General features: G+C 44.7%; 1 protein-coding gene across 2 annotated transcripts in view; it reads left to right on the forward strand.

Moving 5' to 3' along the window:
- Positions 1–18840, forward strand: part of SH3RF3 (SH3 domain containing ring finger 3) — a 477464-nt gene that overhangs the window by 393906 nt on the left and 64718 nt on the right. For both annotated transcript variants that reach the window (XM_029604598.1, XM_029604599.1), the window contains 2 exons: positions 5868–6118; positions 14090–14424. In XM_029604598.1, coding sequence (XP_029460458.1) covers positions 5868–6118; positions 14090–14424 — 586 coding nt within the window. The remainder of the gene's footprint in view (positions 1–5867; positions 6119–14089; positions 14425–18840) is intronic.

Here is an 18840-nt window from a genome sequence, read left to right on the forward strand (position 1 = left end):
TGGGAGGGGGAGGGGGTTGATGGCCTTGTGCATTTCTTTTTTTTCCAGAGGACAGGAAAGCACCTAGCCAGCTGATTTAAACACCCAGAGACTGAGCCACCCTGACTGTAGGCAGCTAAGTTCCAACTGCTTAGGTTTGGGCCGATTTTTCAGCTGAAAATCTAGCCAGTTAGATTTGGTTGAAAATTAGCTTGATGTAGCTGGCCAAAATTTGTTTGAAAAGTCAGCCTCAGCATTCTAAGTGAGGGCTCACCAAGGACTTGTGTTGAGGCAGTATCACGTCCCTTTGTCTACTGGTTAAGTCTCTTCCTGCTCATCCCAGCCAGCATCGCTCCGGCTCTGGCTCACCCACCTTATCGAACCATTTCCCTGCCTTGAGACCATCAGACGATCATCCCGCACGGTCATTATCTGTTCAGTTATTCCTAGAAAGATTGTTTTAGCAAATACAACGAAAGCCCTCTAGAAGTTTGGCAAGTGTTCAGAAGACCCGTAGAACCCGGGCAAACAATCCCCAGGGAAATCTTGTTCATGGCTGCTGAATTGCCCAGCCATCTTTGTGAAGGTAATTAAGGCATTAGCTTCTTCTCAGTTTGGTTGATGGTGTGCCCAGCCGCTTCGTGAATAAAAGAACTCTTGCATTTTAAATATGGCAGAACCCTTGTGTCTTAAGCTCTATTTTTTTTTTTTTTCGTGAAAACACTAGCACTGTATTGTGTCAGGGAGCAGAATCAAGAGAGAGCGCTTCCAGTCCATCATTTGTATCCCCAGCATGAACTGAAAGGAAAACAAATATCTGCATTGTTGCTGACTTAGCCTTTCTTAGCATTACGTTTCATTTTATGGACTGTTTTTACATCTATAATTAAGCCTGGAAACAGAAGCGACGTCTTCACTAATGGTGATCTCTTCATTAAAAATGGCTTCCGCTAGCCCACAGCCGTTTGCTGTGAAAGGAGAATTATGAGTTACGACAGGGCTCCTCTTCGCGAACAGTGAACCCATGGCTCGGCAGTAGTTCCGTACCATCACACGGGACACGTGGGTCTTGGATTTCCTCTTGTGTTGAAACCTAAAGGGTGCAAGACTCTTAACCGGCGGTCACTGCTTTTGATTCCCAGAGGACCAAGGGGGGGGGGTCGCTTGCCGCAGCAGAGGCGTCACTTGGCTGGCACATACGCATCACGCCAGAGTTTTATCTTCAGAAAAAGACTTCTCTTTCAGCTGGCATCCAAGTCACTGCCCTTGAGGGGCCAGGGGTATGAAAACAGGACATCATTTTTTATTTAAAAAAAAAAAACCAAAATTTTTCAGCAGAGCAAAAGAGAACTAGATTCTTGGATCCAAATCAAAAGGCAATTTCAAGCTATTTGCACTGTCGATTTGCAGCCACTCATCTCAGCATCAGATTAGCCAATTCAGCCTTTTCTAGTGACTGAAGCAGAGATGCAAAGTCAAATACCGGCCAAGCAAACATTTTAAATTGACTCTAAAGAGATTTACTGCCGTGCTTATGACAAAAAGATCAGTGTAACAGCGTTTCAGTCCAATGTTCAGCTTAATTATCATTTTTGCATTGAAATGCATGGAGCTATGTTCATATTTTTGGAAATTTAGATGAATAAACTCTAAATTTTAACAAAAAGACTTAGGGAGTCAACTACTTTCCTTGGTTTTTTTTAAGAAGTAAAAACATTGGGGTGAACTTTCCAAAACGTTACCCATGTGGAATTAGCATGCACCTAAGTAGCTTGTACTTGCATACGTACTATTTCATGAACATCAGAAATAACGCGGGTATTTTCCTGCACACATTTAGGGAGTGGTCTAAGGGTGTTCTTGAGTGGGGCCAAGAGGAAGGCACATAAGTTGCTATTTTATGAGATTCACATGAATACATTTAGACAGGCACTCGCGCAGTTTTACGCCTGCTAATTATCTAGCCCAAATGGTATCCGTTGTATGCTGTTGTTGGGTGGGAGGTCTTGATGAACTGGAGAAGGACTGGGTGAACTGGTGGAGGTATCGGCCAACCGGTGATTTCAATTACGTGCGCCCATTTTAAAATATACTGATTTCTGTGGATAAATTAGGATTTTTTGTGAGCAAGGGGTTTTTTTTTGCACGTAAAATATACGTGCATATGTTTGTAAAATAGGTAGAAAAGTATGCCCTTTCAATGCATTGAAGATATTTGCACATAGCCAAACATATGCTCTTCAGATGGGGAATAGACATACGTGTATTTTATAACCTGCAGATATCATACTGTAGTATGTTAGGTTATATTAACTTTATTTACATGCAGCTCACAACAAAACATAGTGTTGCATTCGTGCCTATTCTCACCCTCGCTCCACCCTCTCTACCTTTGAGGCGATTCCCTTCGGCTCAGACGGACAGATGCAACCGCGGCTTCTCCCCGCCTCTTGGTCCCGGTATCCCCGGGCTGGCTTGATGCTACGGATCCGCCATGTTCATGATGACGTCATCTGTTTTTTAATTTAAAAGGTCTTTGTATGCTACCTACAAGCGAGTTAGCAAGGAACTCCATCGGGACTTGCTTCGGCAGTCCACGCTACTTGCAACTACGTTCTGAGTCATCAAGGGGAATTCTTCTCCACTGCTCAGCCTTTTCAAACTTACCAGGAGTACCCGCTCCTCGGGGGCTCCACTCTCTCTATTCTTGTTTTCTGATTGTTGAACGGGATCCGGTACTCGCTCCTCGAGGGCCTATGTTCCCGAAGACTCCTATTGCCTGGAGGCAATCGCAGACATGAACACAGTAAGTCCTATTACAGACAGGAACCGGTACTCACTCCACCAGGGCCATTGTTCCTAATCTCTAAGGCTCCCTTCAGTCTAAGACATCATCGCAGTTACGGAGATAGTGAGTTACAATTGCAGATAGGAATCAGTACTCGCTCCACGAGGGCCTATGTTCCTAATTCCTTTCTCATACTCTCTTCTTCCTCAGATGATATCGCATACCTATATCTTATGGATTACTATTAGATTTACAGATAGGAACCGGTACTCGCTCCACGAGGGCCTATGTTCCTAAATCTCTCCTAGCCTCTCTTCTATTCCAGAAGCCATCCCATACACAGTTATTGTGAGTTCTATTTTAGACTGCCTATAGAAACCAGTACTCGCCTGGGGCTCCTGTTCCTGTATACTGAAGACTCTCTGTTGCATAAAGAAAACACTACAGAGATCTACAATTGTGAGTGTATCATTTACCACTGGTTATGCCCAGCATAGCCTGTCTACTCACTACCTACAGTCTCTCCTTACAGCTCAGCAACTCAGAGATCGTAGTTCCAGTATCAGAGAGACTTCAGCCCTGCCGGGCACATCAACTCACTACTGCCACCTCTGGTGGTTCTACTTCCTGTCTAATAAAGAACTATCTGTGTTTGTCTCAATACTCCAGCCTAGCCGGTGGTCCCTCTCAGGATCTCCACTTGAGGGCGCTGTCATCTGCCATCGGCCCAGGGATTCACTATTTCTACTAAGTGTTACTTCCTACACTAATAGAGCGTTATTATCATCTGCCACTCTGTGGGAGCCAATCCGCATCAGACCATTACTCCTCTCTCTGCGGAAGCTGATCCATATCACATAGCTATCTCCCCATGGGAATCATACAGGTTGCTGGTTCATCTTTCTACAGGAACAAAGCATAACAGTTGCTACTCCTTCCCTCTGGAAGAGCAGAGCACTAACAGATTGCTACTCCTTAGCAAGATCCGTAACAGAGTGCTAACTCCGCCCCCTGGCGGATGATCACTAACAGATTGTTAACTCCTCCTTCAACGGGAATATCCAGCAGCCATATTCTTAACAGATTACTAACTCCTCCCCTCTTGGGGACCAGGTCCATAACAGATAGCTAACTCCTCCTCTCTGGGGAGCAGGTCTATAACACATCCATAGTAGTACCAGAGTAGATCTCCATACATCCACATCTGCGTGTATATGGGGCCTCATGGAGTTGATTGAACATTATCCTCATTCTGAATTGAGATGAAGTGTATCACTGGTTGAACTATCAACTTGTTTCCTGCTTTGTAAGGTACTTTTAGCATTTCTTAACTTAACCTTTAACAGTAATCATTTCACTAAGATGCACCACTGGATGCTTACTGGATTCGGGGAGCAGGAGATCCTTCCGGAAGATGTGAAAGTGGATATGTGAGGGGGGAGGGGGGGAGGGGGGGCAGAGCTCACCTATGACCCCTTGACTATAAGCATTCCATCCCACCCGGCCACTTAAAGGTACAGGCACCCACAGACTGGCTTCGAGCATCAGAAAGAGGGCCAGTGGAGAAGAGCAAAGACAGCGGCATTCAGGACATACGACCAGGGCATGGACCCCCATGCAGTCATGTGGAGTGACACCTCTGATGCCGTCCTGTGTTAATTGTGTAGGTTAATGACTAGAGCAGGAGATAGGTTTCCATGCACACCTCCTGTGTAAATTATTCCAGATTTTTGGAGCAGCGAGCGATAAAGCTCTTTCTCTCACTGAAGTTAGCTTTGCTGAAACCATCGAAGGAATAGACAGTAAGCCTTTGTCGGCAGATCTTGAGTTTCTTCTGTGAAGCGGCCGAACAGCCACAAAGGGCAGAATAGAAATCCTAACTTAAATTAATGTCATGTATGGGAATACAGTGCGGTGCGTCGTGTTACAATTTGCAAGTAACACAGGAACTTCTTACAGTCTCACTCTGGGTGAGACCCTGTGTGGCAGATCTGGAACATCAGGACTTCTCGCTGTAAAAATATATGCAAGGCCAGTTACGCCTAATAGAATCATTAGCATATTGTGCAGACCCTGAAGAAATGTCAGGTGCAATTCTTTGGCAGCATTAATGCAGCGTTATATCCATGCATCCGTACATAAAATCTGTATATACCAGTGCAGGTCTAGTAGCCATAATAGGGGGAAGCTTGAGTAATCGGTATATTGTCATAGCTTTGTGCCAGCGTGGGCAGTTTGAACACTGCCCCCCTTCTTAAGGCACAGGTTTGGCTTTCAAGGAGGCCTGGGAAAAAAAAAAAACCCAGGGGCTTTAGTGATTTAATTGATGGTCTTTTAACATTGGAGCCATGTGCACAGTTCAACTCTATCTTCAGTGAAATGCTGCTCGACTTTGTGATTGACCTAGAGGCCTCCGGTTGATTGCTTTCCAAGACCCTGCATCACCAGGCCAAGCAGTAATACTTAGGAGTCTCTCTTTAGCAAAGGTTCAGCTCTGACTGAACGGAGCCTTATCCCTGGAGAGGCGGGGCCTTGCAGGTTACCGACTTTACTGGACTGGAATTGTAACGAAAAAAACGTCTCCTACTTATTAGGTAGCTGCAGGTCCAGCCCCTAAATTGTGCCTTTCTCCATTGCTTTTGGCACTTTTACTGAATTTTGGGTACTTTTCACCCCAGCCCTTGTGGAAGGGAAGGCATGCACACGCATTTCCTTTCAAACTTGCACCTGCATTTTGCACAGGTTCCTTTTTTAGTGGGGAGTAAGGCGCATAGCTTTCAATCTTATTTTTCTACCCCTACCTAAACATGCCCCCTCCTGCCAGCCACACACACACACATGGTGGGACAGCGTAGATTACTTTCATCTGTGCTGAGGGAGGGTATGAGCTTTTGCACCCGCACAGGTCACTCAAGAACTCCATCTACCACATAGTCTTGTAGATTGGTTATTGAAAAGGCATCACAGCTTACCGCAGTAAGACCTGTGTGTAAATTAGGAGTGGTAAATCCATGAATCACAAAATGTTGAAATGAATGACGTCTGCCGCGGTGGACGATGTCTTTCCTCATAAATAATGTATTCATTTCCCTTTCTCTAGAGTCCCCCTAGGAGCTGGTCAGCCCAGGAATTCTCTCGCAGGAGGTTCTCAGACAGTAAAAGGTGCTCCAGTTGCCGTTCACTCAGGAGTCGCCGGTCTTACAAACACAATGACAGCTGCCAGACCTGTTGGTCCAATAACTGTGCCTCAGACTCACCCTCAGCTGCAGACAGCCTCACCTCCCATGAGCAACTGCATGAGATATTCCTCCCTGCAAGCAGCAGGCCAGACCCGAGGTGCCGTGCCGATGGGTATGTACAATGTGTCTTTCTCACTCATATCTACTCATTTCCTAGCTATACCTGCTGTTGGTCCCAAACTCAGCCAATGTGATAATCTACTCTATATATTGTTTAAGACTTACTGTACTAATTGTTGTAGAGTTACAGGGTTTTCTCATTTTTTTGCCCTGCAGTGCAATCGGATTGAGTGTGTAAAATTATATAACGTGAAGAAAACTAGAACCAGCTTTCCGATGAATTAATAATGTGGCTGCTGAGTTAGTCTTCTTAAATGTGTGGAAGCAAATGTCAGCAAGCAGCAGGGGATTATAATTTGCATGATCCTTACTATTCCTTCCTGCTAGGCGGTTGCACCCATGATCTCACCAGCTTCTGAAACTGGGCAGTAGAATCATACTGAGCATGCTCCAGCTGTCAGTAGAAACACACTGAGCATGCTCCAACTGTCAGTAGAAACACACTGAGCATGCTCCAACTGTCAGTAGAAACACACTGAGCATGCTCCAGCTGTGATGTCAGTTTCAACTAAGGCCAAAAAACCAAAGGTCACCCCTGCTTTTTCTCCTCCGGTCCTCCATTTCCCCTGTTCCTGCCTTCCCTACCTATTCATCCCTTTCCTTCCCCTCTGTCTCTGCCCCCATCATTCAACTTTTCCTCTCCTGTCTCTTCCCCATCCATCTCTGCTTCATTGTTCAGCCCTCCCTCTCTCCCCGTCTGCCCCACCTTCCAGCCTTTCATCTCCCCCTCCGTCTCTGCCCAGCTCAACTTTGGGCAAATTGAGACCTAAGTGATTAAAAATAAGTAAAGTGCACAACCGTGAGTCAGATTCCTGAGTTTACTGGTGTTATTATGTGTACAAAGTGAAAAAATGGATGTTTCCCTATAGAGCTGGAAACCATAGGGCAAAATGCAGGTTCCTCAGTTCCTTGCCCGAGCCTAAAATCTCATTTTAATGTTTGTACTGTGACACTGTTTCCAAAACGGCTTCTCTGCTGATGCCCATAGCACTTCACATAGATCCACTCTACGTGACTGCACATTAGGAAACTGCAGAAAAAATGATTTAAAAAAAAAAACTACAGTTCAGCCTGCAGGATTCTGAGATAGAGTAAGATTGGCCTCCGACCTACATTTGTCACAAGGAAAATCTGCAGAAACGTTGCTTGAAGGTGGGCAGAAGGTGACGCGAGACCTTTACCAGGCCCCTAATCCTGATTTAAAAAATCAGTGAAAAATGTTTAATAAAACAGACAAACCTGGCTTTAGGGAATATTAAAAGTAGGAAATGGTTGAGCATACCCAGCGTTCCTTATCTGGCAACATGCAGACGGTCAGTTCCTTTCATGGAGAAATCTTGCTCTAATAATGCACAAACATTGAAAAATGACGGGAGAGTTATAAAAAAAATAAGTTGGGCCTGATATTCAAACCGCGTTCAGTGTTATTTAGCCGAATACGCGGGACTTTTGCAGCTAATTAGCAGCCACTGAATATGCGCCTATGTTCAGTGGCCGCTGCTTAACAATATAAGTCCCTTATACGGCTAAAACTTACATGCACAAAAAGTAGGCGCGTATTGGGCAGATTGGATCAGGGCCAGCGTGAATTAGCCATTTACGGCTAGCTACCAAATTTTGACGTTAGCCACACAAGTATGCATGTAAGTTTATACACGCCACAGAGCAGCTAAGTGAATATATATATATATATGTGTCTGTTTTCAGCGGCTTTTCCATGCTTGTGAACGTGCATCAGAACTTAGCCGGATAAGTTTCTAACCAGCTAAGTTACTTACACAGCTAGCTTTGAATATCTGCCCTGTTATGTCTACAAAATAAATTCCTAAAATATACCAACCATGACCTCTTATGATATGAACAGTCAAAGACGCATAACAGTTTAGGACTCAGTTATTGCTAATGATGAAGCCTATTATGATGGTCATTTAATGTGCCATATCTAGTTGCATCTTTGATTGTTCGTCCTAAAGTGTTATTGCTGACGTTGAAGCCTATTTAATAAGTGCCATATTTAGTTGCATCTTTGATTGTTCGTCCTAAAGTGTTATTGCTAACGATGAAGCCTATTATGATGGTCATTTAATGTGCCATATCTAGTTGCATCTTTGATTGTTCGTCCTAAAGTGTTATTGCTGACATTGAAGCCTATTTAATAAGTGCCATATTTAGTTGCATCTTTGATTGTTCATCCTAAAGTGTTATTGCTAACATTGAAGCTTATTATGATGGTCATTTAATAAGCACCTTATTTAGTTCTGCCTTTGATTGTTCGTATAATAAGAGGACATGGTTGGTATGTTTTAGGAATTTGCTTTGTGACTTACCATCATCACTGAAACAGCGTGACGTGCGCGGAGTTAGCATTGACGTCTACAAAATCAACATGCAAAAGACAAACAGACATAAAGCTGTAGGACTCTACTGCAAAGAGCTTTTAATCTAAAAGAAAGAGTGTATGGATGAGAGCACTGAACACAAAGCAGTTTGAGAGGATCCCAGCAAAGAGGGCGTGAGATGAGCCTCAAGCTGGAGGTTAAAAAAAGCATTTTGCAAAAGAAAGATTTGAAGACGGAGAGGAATTAGGCTGCCAAAGAGACTCAGGCCCAGGAGAACGGACATGGTCACCTAAGAGCAGACGTTTCTCGGAATTGAACAAAATTGAGGCCACAGGAGGAAGGACTGTGGGAATGGGGACACCGGGTTACAGAGGAAGATGTTCACTTTGAACATATGTAAAATGACAGGAGCTTCTTCGGCTCTGCGAGAAAATAATCCCAGCTTGGATTATGTAACCTGTTTTAGAAAAAGGAGGCATTATTAGCACAAGCATAAAAATATAGTAGTCACAAAATTCAGTAAAAGTGCCAAAAGCAATGGAGAAAGGACTTGCAGCTACCTAATAAGTAGGAGACTTTTTTTTCGTTACAATTCCAATCCAGTAAAGTCGGTAACCTTGGCCTGGTGATGTAGGGTCTTGGAAAGCAATCAACCAGAGGCCTCTAGGTCAGTCACAAAGTCGAGCAGCATTTCACTGAGGACAGAGTTGAACTGTGCACAAGGCTCCAATGTTAAAAGACCATCAATTAAATCACTAAAGCCCCTGGGGGTTTTTTTTTTTCCAGGCCTCTTTGAAAGCCAAGCGTGTCCCTTAAGAAGGGGGGCAGTGTTCAAACTGCCCACGCTGGCACAAGGTGCGTGGGTACTTTTCACCTCAGGCATTGCAGCCCTTCTGGAAGGGAAGGCACGCACACGCATTTCCTTTCAAAACTTGCACCTGCGTTTCGCACAGGGGCCTTGTTTTAGTGGGGAGTAAGGCGCTTAGCTTTGAAAATGCAACTTTCGAATGTTATTTTTCTCCCCCTACCTAAACATGCCCCCTCCTGCCAGCGTGCCGAGGGAGGGCTGCGGCGCACCGTTAAAATGCATTTTAGCTTCGTAAATGGCTGTCAGAAGTTTCCTTTCCATGAACAAATAATCTCGAGGAAAGCCTACGGTACACATCTGGATAATCCTGCAAGAAATCCCCTAAACTGAGCTTTCATATTCAGCCCTGATGTCCCGTAGGAACTTACAATGCAAGAAGGCAAGAATGAATAAAGAAAAATCAGTCTGGAAACGGAGAGGTCTTTCAATTTTTAATAATAATAATAATAATAATAATAATAATAAAAAATAAGGGAAAAGGTCAGGATTTCTGCTTGCAAGAAGTGCAGTCCCTGTGTTGAAAATCTCGCGTCTTTTACACCGGTCTCTAAACCTCCCCTAGGTTTTAGTACAGCCTTGCCATGGAAAGGTTTTGAGTGTCTGGAGTCAGCCCCAGAAGCACCCGGGCACAATGAGGGCTTGTCCTCGGCGTCTGAAAATCCCCTCCAAAGTTCCTTACCCTCCTTCCAGGTTTGGGACTGAGGGAGGCTCCAGCTGGCGTTGCAGTCTGTCTGGGGCGAGCCATGAAAGGGAACCCGGCATACAGGAATGAAGGGGGTTTAAGTCTCCCCCCACGAATCTGACGGGTCGCTAGCGTTTCTTTCCTTGCCATGAAGAGAATGTGCTTAGCAAACAGCGTGCCCTAAATCTTCCTTTCTTCCCAGGAATCCAGCTCACTTCCTCTCAGACAAGAAGCGACATCTTCTTTGCTGAGCCATGAAAGAGCCCCGCCGCTATTTGGACTGGCACCCTGTGTGCATGTTTGCTGATTTAGTAGTCTCTCCCCCATATTTTATGTCTGGCGGATTGTTTAGGACCTTTATTAATCTGGAATGAGACGCCGGTCTGTTTAGGGTGCCGAGAATATAGCATTGCTGAAGCATTTTGGGAACCAGCTGAAGTCTCTCCACCCCGCTGACTGTTTTTCTTGTACAGATTCTTCGGAGGCCTGATTCTTTGGACTTTTCTGCGGGATTAAATTGCCCCTTTCTCAGCTAATCCCACCTGGTTTGCTTCTTCCCAATTTTGGTATCCCTATTTTAACATTAACCAACTTTTTTTTTGCTTGTGTGTCTTGTCTGTAAACACCGAGGAGCAAAGATTGTCACATATGTGTCTCTGTACAGCCCTCCATTCGCTTGGCAGTGCCATACATATTACAATAGATAATACTAATTTCAGGAAAAATATGGCTAAAATACAAGTAAAGGGTAATTGAAAACATTAGGACACATTTTTTTCTCCTAGAAAAGATTGCAGCAGTCTTAAGGTTTAGACAAATGGCAGTTTAGTGGCGTTGCAAAATACAGCAGTAATAATTTGGGTTCATTTCAATTTTTTTTTTTTGTTCCATTTCATTTAGCACATCCTATACGGGTTTTGCAGGTGCTAAAACCATAAACCATTTAACACACACACACACAAAAATGACTTTAGTGAGTGCTAAACGTTTTAGCTTGCACTAAATGAAATGAAACAAGACACATGAAGGCACATCCCCGGTGCAGAGTGGCTGATCCATGCTACAGACCTTTTAATTAAAATCTAATTTGAATTTTCTAAATGCCTCAACAGCATAATCCTACTGATCCACTGTCTATTCTTTGGCTCAACAGTCCAGAATGCGATGAGGCTGGATCTAGACTGGCCTAGACTCCCTCAAGGACCTGGATTCAGGTGGAAGGAGAGAGAGGTGATTCCTTGAGATGGGAAATGGAATAGTCCCTGTGTTGCACCATTCAGCGTAAACACTGGATGAAAACCCAGGTGTACTGGAAGAGGAGTTAGACATCAGAAGGGCTGACTATGTTAAAGAAGCCTTGTCAGGAGCAGAGGATCTAAGAGACCAGAGCCTCTTTGAACAGAAATAAAAGAGAAGATTTGGCATGGCTTGTGGCAGGCAAAGTAGCAAGGCAAGGGGAAGAGAACAAGGAAACCATGACAGTTCACCAAGAAGTAGGAAATAAAAGAAAGGGCAAATACAAACCGACACCGAAGGATATTAAGCGAAATTGCCAGGAGAAACAAAGGGAGGCAGTTAGAATGGCAGTAGCTCAGAGGAGTACATTGCTCAGTCAATAAAGGCAGGGGATAAATCTTTCTTCAGATATAGAGTGGGTCATTTTCAAAATCATTTCTGTGCACAAATCCCAGTTTTATGCATGTAAATGGCTCTTCTTTTTTTTAAATTTTCTTTTTATTGAATTTTTACAAATACAATAGAACACAAAGTTCTCAGAACTATCAGACAACATGTTATTTTGGTTCAAAAAAGAAGAAGAAGAAGAAAAAAAAGAAAATTCTGGGGAATCTATCCCACATCAGTAAACATGTCTAACTAAATGTTACAGGAAACAGAGGGAGACCAAGCAGTTTAAGAAGCAGTCGTAATAGGAAAACCATGGACTTTAACATTTTACAATAGTTAACCCATGCATATATATTTCAATGCCGAACCCCACCCCGTGGATTACAATTAGGAATGGGAGTCAAGATACACAGGCAATTGATCAGCTTCTATAAGAATTTTGAAAGCTAATAATACGTTTACATGGGAAATGCAATGTGAATCTAGCCCCTCTGGACATGACCTCATCTCTCATAGCAATAAATAAATGGCTCAGCGCGTGCAAAAGTACACATGTGTAACCCGGTTTTGCATGCATATTTGCACTAGAGATGTGCATTTATTTGAAACGACATAGCAATGTCAACAATATTTCTATGGTTCATGTCATTTTTAAAACCAAATGATAGAAAAAAACCCACAAGGTTTCATGTTTTACTTTCTATCGTTTTTTTTCTGCGCACTTTTTGCAAATAGTGCATGCCAGTTCCCTAGGGTGAGTGATGGGAGTCTGGAGAATGTAGTAATCAAGGTAGTGGCACAATTGAAAGTAGATAAGGCTGTAGGAACATCCCAGAATACTGAAGGGGCTAAAGGTACAGATTTTACCCCTCAGCAGAGGTTCCACGACGTTGAGAGCAGATGAAGCTCCACGCCACAAGGGTGGGGACAAAGGCGAAGGAGAAAATGATAGATCTGTTAGTTTGACATTGGTGGCAGGCAGAATAATGGAAACACTACTGAAGGACAGAGCAGCATTATACCTTGAGGCCTGCAGGTTGCAGGATCCTAGGCAGCACGGTTTGACGTGGCAGAAGAATAAGGGGTGAATTTTCTCAGCGTTTGCACGTAAAAATGAAGAAGTCTCTGGTAGCATCATCAGTATTTTATAAAAAATTAAAAGAACGTGCCTACTTTACATTTCACGTGCACATATACTCTCGCTAAAAGGGGTGGAGCCAACACTTACACACGTACGTTTCTATCTTAAAATACACTTATGCACGTGTATGTGGCAACTTACTCGTGTAATTTTACACCTGCTAATTATCTGGCGTAATTGATATTAGACTTGTTTATTGTGTACTGTTGGCCGGGTGGGAGGTCTGAGTGCCCTGGGGGAGAACAGGCTGTGGAAGCAGAAGGAAAAGGATTGGACGAAGTAGCAGACTAATTGGTAAACTGCTTAATTTCAGTTACACGCACATGATTTAAAATCCGCCAGCTTACTTGTGTAAATTGTGTTTCACACGAGTAAGGCCTACTTTATTTTTGCATGCAAAATAGATGCACCATATTTTTAAAATAAGCAGGAAAGGTATGCACGCTCGATGCACTAAAATGCACAAGTGTAAACACAGACCTTACTGCTATATTAGCTGCTTGAAAATTACTGTCCTAAGGGGAAATGAAGAAGACTAAAAGGCGAATAATAAGAATTAAAGGAATGATAAGTCTAGCGAAGAGGAGGATGAAGGCACTGCCACAATTGAAAGTAGACAAGGCTATGGGACCTTAAGGTGTACAATCCCGGAATACTGAAGGAGTTAAATAAAGGTACAGACGTTACCCCTCAGCTTATTACCTGAACAGCAGAGGTTCCACGAGATGAAGGTCCGCTCCACACGGGCGGGGAACAAAGAGGAAGCAGAAAATCATAGATCTGTTAGCTTGACATCAGCGGAGGGAAGAATAATGGAAAAAGTGCTGAGGAGGCCTTGAGGCCTACGGATTACGAGACCCTAGGCAGCACAGTTTCACGGGGAGAAGATCTTGCCAACTAAACGTATTATGTAACAGCAAAGGAGGAATGGCTGATCTGTCAAGAAGATGAGAAAAGAATATGTTGCATTGTCCCTGAAGTACCTTCTCCACAGGAACGAGACTGAACTCTTCACTGGAATGAAGGTTTCCCTACGTGGTTTCAACGGAAAGTGTCACTGAGTTGATGGGTAATTAACACCTGCTCATAGGTCTTTTGAACTAATGTCAGAAAACTGTATATTTATAAAACAGCACAAGGTTTTGCTTTCCTTAGGGAGAATTAAGATTGTGTGGAACATAAGCTGAGTTGTGACAGGTACTTTTCCAAGGGATTATTTTATGTTTGTCAAAGAAGGCCAGTTTTTGAATAAATGCGGTGATTTAGTGATAACTAATTACCTTCTGTTGATGTTCTCTGTTTTCTAGCGCACCCCTCCGTTCAGGCACAGGAGAGGCCTACGGCAACTGTTTCTCCAATAAGAACCCAGAGCTCCCCCTCACGCCTTCCAGCCACCGTAGCCAGGCCGCACTCCGTTGTGTCGCCGCAGCACGTCCACCAGGCCACCGCCCTGCAAGGGGCTCCCGGGCCACAGTGCACCAGGTCGCCTATCCCCCTGACCTCAGCAGCGGCAGCCATCACGCCCCCGAACGTCAGCGCGGCCAACTTGAACGGGGAAGCGCTAAACGGACCCACCAGCGGCTTGATAACATCCAGCCCTACAAACCATGCTGGAAAAAACGAAGAGCGGAAGAATGAGAAGGTAAGACACCGGTAGTACTCCTTTATCTCCGACCACCTGACCACTGGATTCTGTGTTTTACAAGCGATGTTTTCTCAAATGCATCTTTTTTGCATTTTGCATCTCTTACCAAAGCTGCCAAGTGACTCAAAGTTCCTGGCTTTTTGACTCTCCATCCCTGCCCCCTTTCTCCCTCCCCGGGTGTTTTGGTACACTGCTTCAGGCAACCTTTTTGAAGAATGGGAAGGCGGAATAAAAATGAATGAATAAAATAAATAGAACCGATTTCAAATGGAAGAGAAACAGGACTGCAAGTCCCACAATGCACTGAGCTGTAAGTTAAAATACTGAAATGCTGAATTAAAAAAAAAGAAAAGAAAAACCCCGCCCTCTTAAAACCAGGTCACTTTGCAGCCGTGTTACTCGTTATCATTAAATCTTATGTAATAAACTCAGGTTTTAAATTCGAAGCCAGGATGAAGGGTCAGATTTATTTATAGTTTTTCCTCATTCTGTGTCTGTGGGGGGGAAAAAAGGCTCAGTAAATCAGACCCCAGAGGATGTCATTACCAAGGCCGCTGTCTGTCTGTCCCATGTTAACGCCGAGGCTACGGAGTGATTTATTTTTCGTATAACTCACCCGTACATGCGGCGTGGATTGTATTGCACATTATCCTCCTTCAGGAAGAAATGAACCCCTGTCCGTTCTGACAAGTCTGGGACTGAGGAGGGCAATTTTGAAAGCCATTTAGCAGGGTAAATTGGCCGGGCTAAAAATTGCTTTCTGCCCAGTGCACAATGCACAGGGACTTTCAGACCTTGTGTGCTTTTAGCTGGTGAGGAGAACCCTCCCCGGGGGTATGTTTCCATTGGGTGAGAAAAGCAGGATACCAACATGAGATTTTCAAAAGCATGTATGCATTACTTTACACACAAAACACACACACACGCACGCATGCGCGCACAAATAGCAGATGCAAAATATATGGACGTTTTAAGGTGTGCACTTTACACTGGCTGATTTTAAATGCAAAATTACCTAGGCAGTCGTGTTTTGAAAATTCGCTGCAAAGAACATATGGCATGCTTTGGGTCTATGTTGGCTTCTGAAAACTTGACCCCCCCTAAGCTGACACAAGGAGATTGCATAACGCGCCCAGGGTCACTGCAGGCATCAGTAACAGAGGCAGGAGGGAAGGGCACCTGCCTCGCGTGCCAGAATCTTGGCGGTGGTGCAGGACTGGCATAATCCTCCTTCCTGCCTCTGCGGCCCAGAAGAGGAAACGGTATCCCATGGAAACTACAGGGGCAGGAAGGAGGAGGTAACCGCAGCGAGCAGGAGCAGCCGGCACCCTGGTGGCCCTCAGAAGCTGGAACAGCAAATGCGGTCCAAGGCATCCCAGGTGCCAGAGCTGTAGGGCCAATACGGCCATCGGGAGCTGGAGCAGCAGGCCGCACGGCCTGAGCAGGAGCAGGCTACAGCAGACGGGAGCTGCCGCGGGGTCCCGTATGTCCGCCCTGTCATAGAGGTGGAGCAACGGGACAGTGTCTAAGCAGGAGCAGCAGCTGCGGGGGCTGTGAGCGGGAAGAGGAGAAGCGTGGCGCTTCCAGAGGTGGGAAAACTGTGAGTGATAGAGGCAGAGTGTGTGTGTGTGTGTGATTGAGCACATATGCGTGCGTGCGTGTGTGTGTGCATATGTGAGTGTGTCTGTATGAGAGCGGCAGTGTACGTGTGTATGAGCATGTGTGTATACGAGAAAGGAGAAAGTTTGTGTGCAACAAGCCACGCTTCTCCCGCTAATCCACGACAGTATCAGGGCACCTGGAAATCAAAAGCTCCCAGGAACGGAGACCGTGAGAATGTTTTTATCCTTAATTAGTTTTAATTATTGCATGCTATTTGGTGTCTCTGCTGTTCTGAAATATTTTATCGGTGTTTGGGAAAATGTGCACATGAGTTTGCAGGGAACGGGAATCTCAAGGGCCTTGCCTTTGAGAGAAATCTGCCTGAGGAGGTAGACCTGATGTCCTTGATTACCTCGCTCCCCTTGTCACCTAGAGGCAGGAGAGCAGGCTGCAACTGCCCACCCACGGCCTGTATGGTTAAGACATGGTGTGCGATGTATAAAGGGCTTGCTGTTGGGGTCCTCTCCTCTCTGGAAAGATCCAGCCTTGACCATCCATTCATTTAGCATGGAGACTAAACAGTGGTGGGAGGCGGATTTATGAGGCTGGGGGGCATCTAGATGAGGAGAGAGCCTCAGAATTGCAGGGAGGAGTTTGATATTTCAGACCAATATCTCAGACGCATACTGTGAGAACTTGAAACGTGAGATGACTAAAAGCGAGAATGAGGGATGGTGCCGGACACCTCCTACCCCAGTAAAACTTGCTTTTGTTAGGAGGATCGGGCAGTCACTCAGACATACTTTGGTCTGGAGCCCCCTTTGAGAGCCAAGCGGCAGTGGGTGGTGGATTTGGGTATACAATTGGAGCCGAGGGTTTGGAGGAGAATCCGGCCCAAGAAGGGCAGAACTGATGACCACAGCCCTCCCCACTGTGCTGGCGAGGCTGTGGTCAGCAGGTGACCTATTTACATGTATGCTGGGGGGGATGCCCTTTATACTTGCTTTCTGGATGAAAGTGGGTCGGCACGTAGGGCAGATTGTTCATTTGTTCTTTGTCTTTGACTCCCGGGTTATGCCTTCTTGGATTGTGGAGGGATCAGTTGCGGGGCAAGTTTCAAAAAATGTTGCATGCTGCTCGCTTTTCCATTGCCTGGGAATGGAAATCAGTGCCAACGTTGAAAAATTAGCGAGCCCAGGTTCACTCTGTGGCATTCATTAAGAAATTAACCTATGTGTGTGGCCTGACAATGTTGTTCTGTATGATAAGATCTGGGACCCATACTGGAAATTTGACAATTCTGGTCGAGGGAGGTGGGGGAAACATTGATTACTCTGTACTGGGCAACGAAGTTGCAGTGTTATAACTGCTTTATATTTTGTCTGATGTTAAAATAAAAAGTTACAAAAAAAATGTGTATAGGAGTTTGCAATTATTGGATGTTGTTCTACTTGTCAGCGGTTTTGAAGTATTTATTATTTTTATTAGTTATGGTTTTACTAGTATTGATTTATATTTTTTTATTTAATGTTTTATGAGGCACAGTAATGTTTCTGTTTATTCATTTTTGCACCACAGAGTTTGGATTCTTGCAGTTTCCAGTAAAGTTTTTGTCTGCACATTTCTGTTTATGCTTTATGGCCTCTTTATTCTGTATTTGATGATGGGCTGTGTCTGTTGCTCTTGTATGACTGAGGTGAGATATTCTGCTGCTGTGTCGTTTCTGTGCAGGAATCTATAATGGCCTAGCCTTTTTACCTAATAGGAGGTATATTGATGTTTTAGAGCCTGGTGTAATATTTGTAGTGTTGCCTTTTCATAGGTAGGGTTTGAGTGCTAGCAATTAGTGCTGTTTTGGAATGGAAGATTTACTAAATTGTATTTGAAACTCAGTTTACTGAATTTGAGGACCAAGCTCATACCCAACATGCGTTTCTATAGGCCTAAAGCTATATGGGGTTACAAATGTCTGTTTTGCAGAATTTTCTGGTTGGCACCAGGGCAGCGCATGTAAATGTAATATAATATGCTGTAAGTGATTTTACCTCTGAAGATTGTACTTTGAATGCCTTTTTTCATGTAAAATCTGTTTTTATAAATACATGGTTTTTGTTTTTTTTATTGTGTGTGTGGGGAGGCTGTAAGGTTTGCCTGGGCAGCCTAATATCCTTGCACCGGCTCTGGCAGGACATGTTCTGGTTCCTGATCCACTGCTAGTGTTTGCTAGATATTGCCCTCTCCCATCAGTTCCTGTTAGACACCATAAGATGATTGGCTGCCACTGGCCTTCCATATTCTAGGTTCCCAGCCTTGTGATCATTATTATTATTCAGAGTCGGATAACTGAATTATTGCATGGTGTAGAACGGGCTGCTGATTGGAGCTTGCGAAGGATGAGCTCTGTTGAAAATAGCATTACTAGCTGGAGTGCTCAAAACAATGTGCTGGAAAGGAGATGCCCAGTGCTGGAAGATGCCCAGTGACCCAGTTCTCCCACCCTAATGCATTATGGTACTTACAGGGCTAACTTCAGTTGGGAGAAGCAGGGCCTACAAATACCACACGGCCCGATTTTAAAAGGGCCAGGCACGTAAATAAGAGGGGTTACGCGGGTGGCCAGGCCTTGCGCGTACCACGAGCATTTTCGAGAAAGGCCCGGCCACACGCGTAACCCCCGTTACGTGCCGAAGTCCCGTTCCTCTCCAAGGGGAGCGGGCCGGGGAACAGGGAGGGGCGGGCCAGGGCAGCCCCATTAGCCGCTGGCCCGGGGAAGCGCATACCGACAGCTGGCCGGCACGTGGAAGATACTGC

This window comes from Rhinatrema bivittatum, chromosome 5 (assembly GCF_901001135.1).
Source record: "Rhinatrema bivittatum chromosome 5, aRhiBiv1.1, whole genome shotgun sequence".
NCBI classification, from domain to species: domain Eukaryota; kingdom Metazoa; phylum Chordata; class Amphibia; order Gymnophiona; family Rhinatrematidae; genus Rhinatrema; species Rhinatrema bivittatum.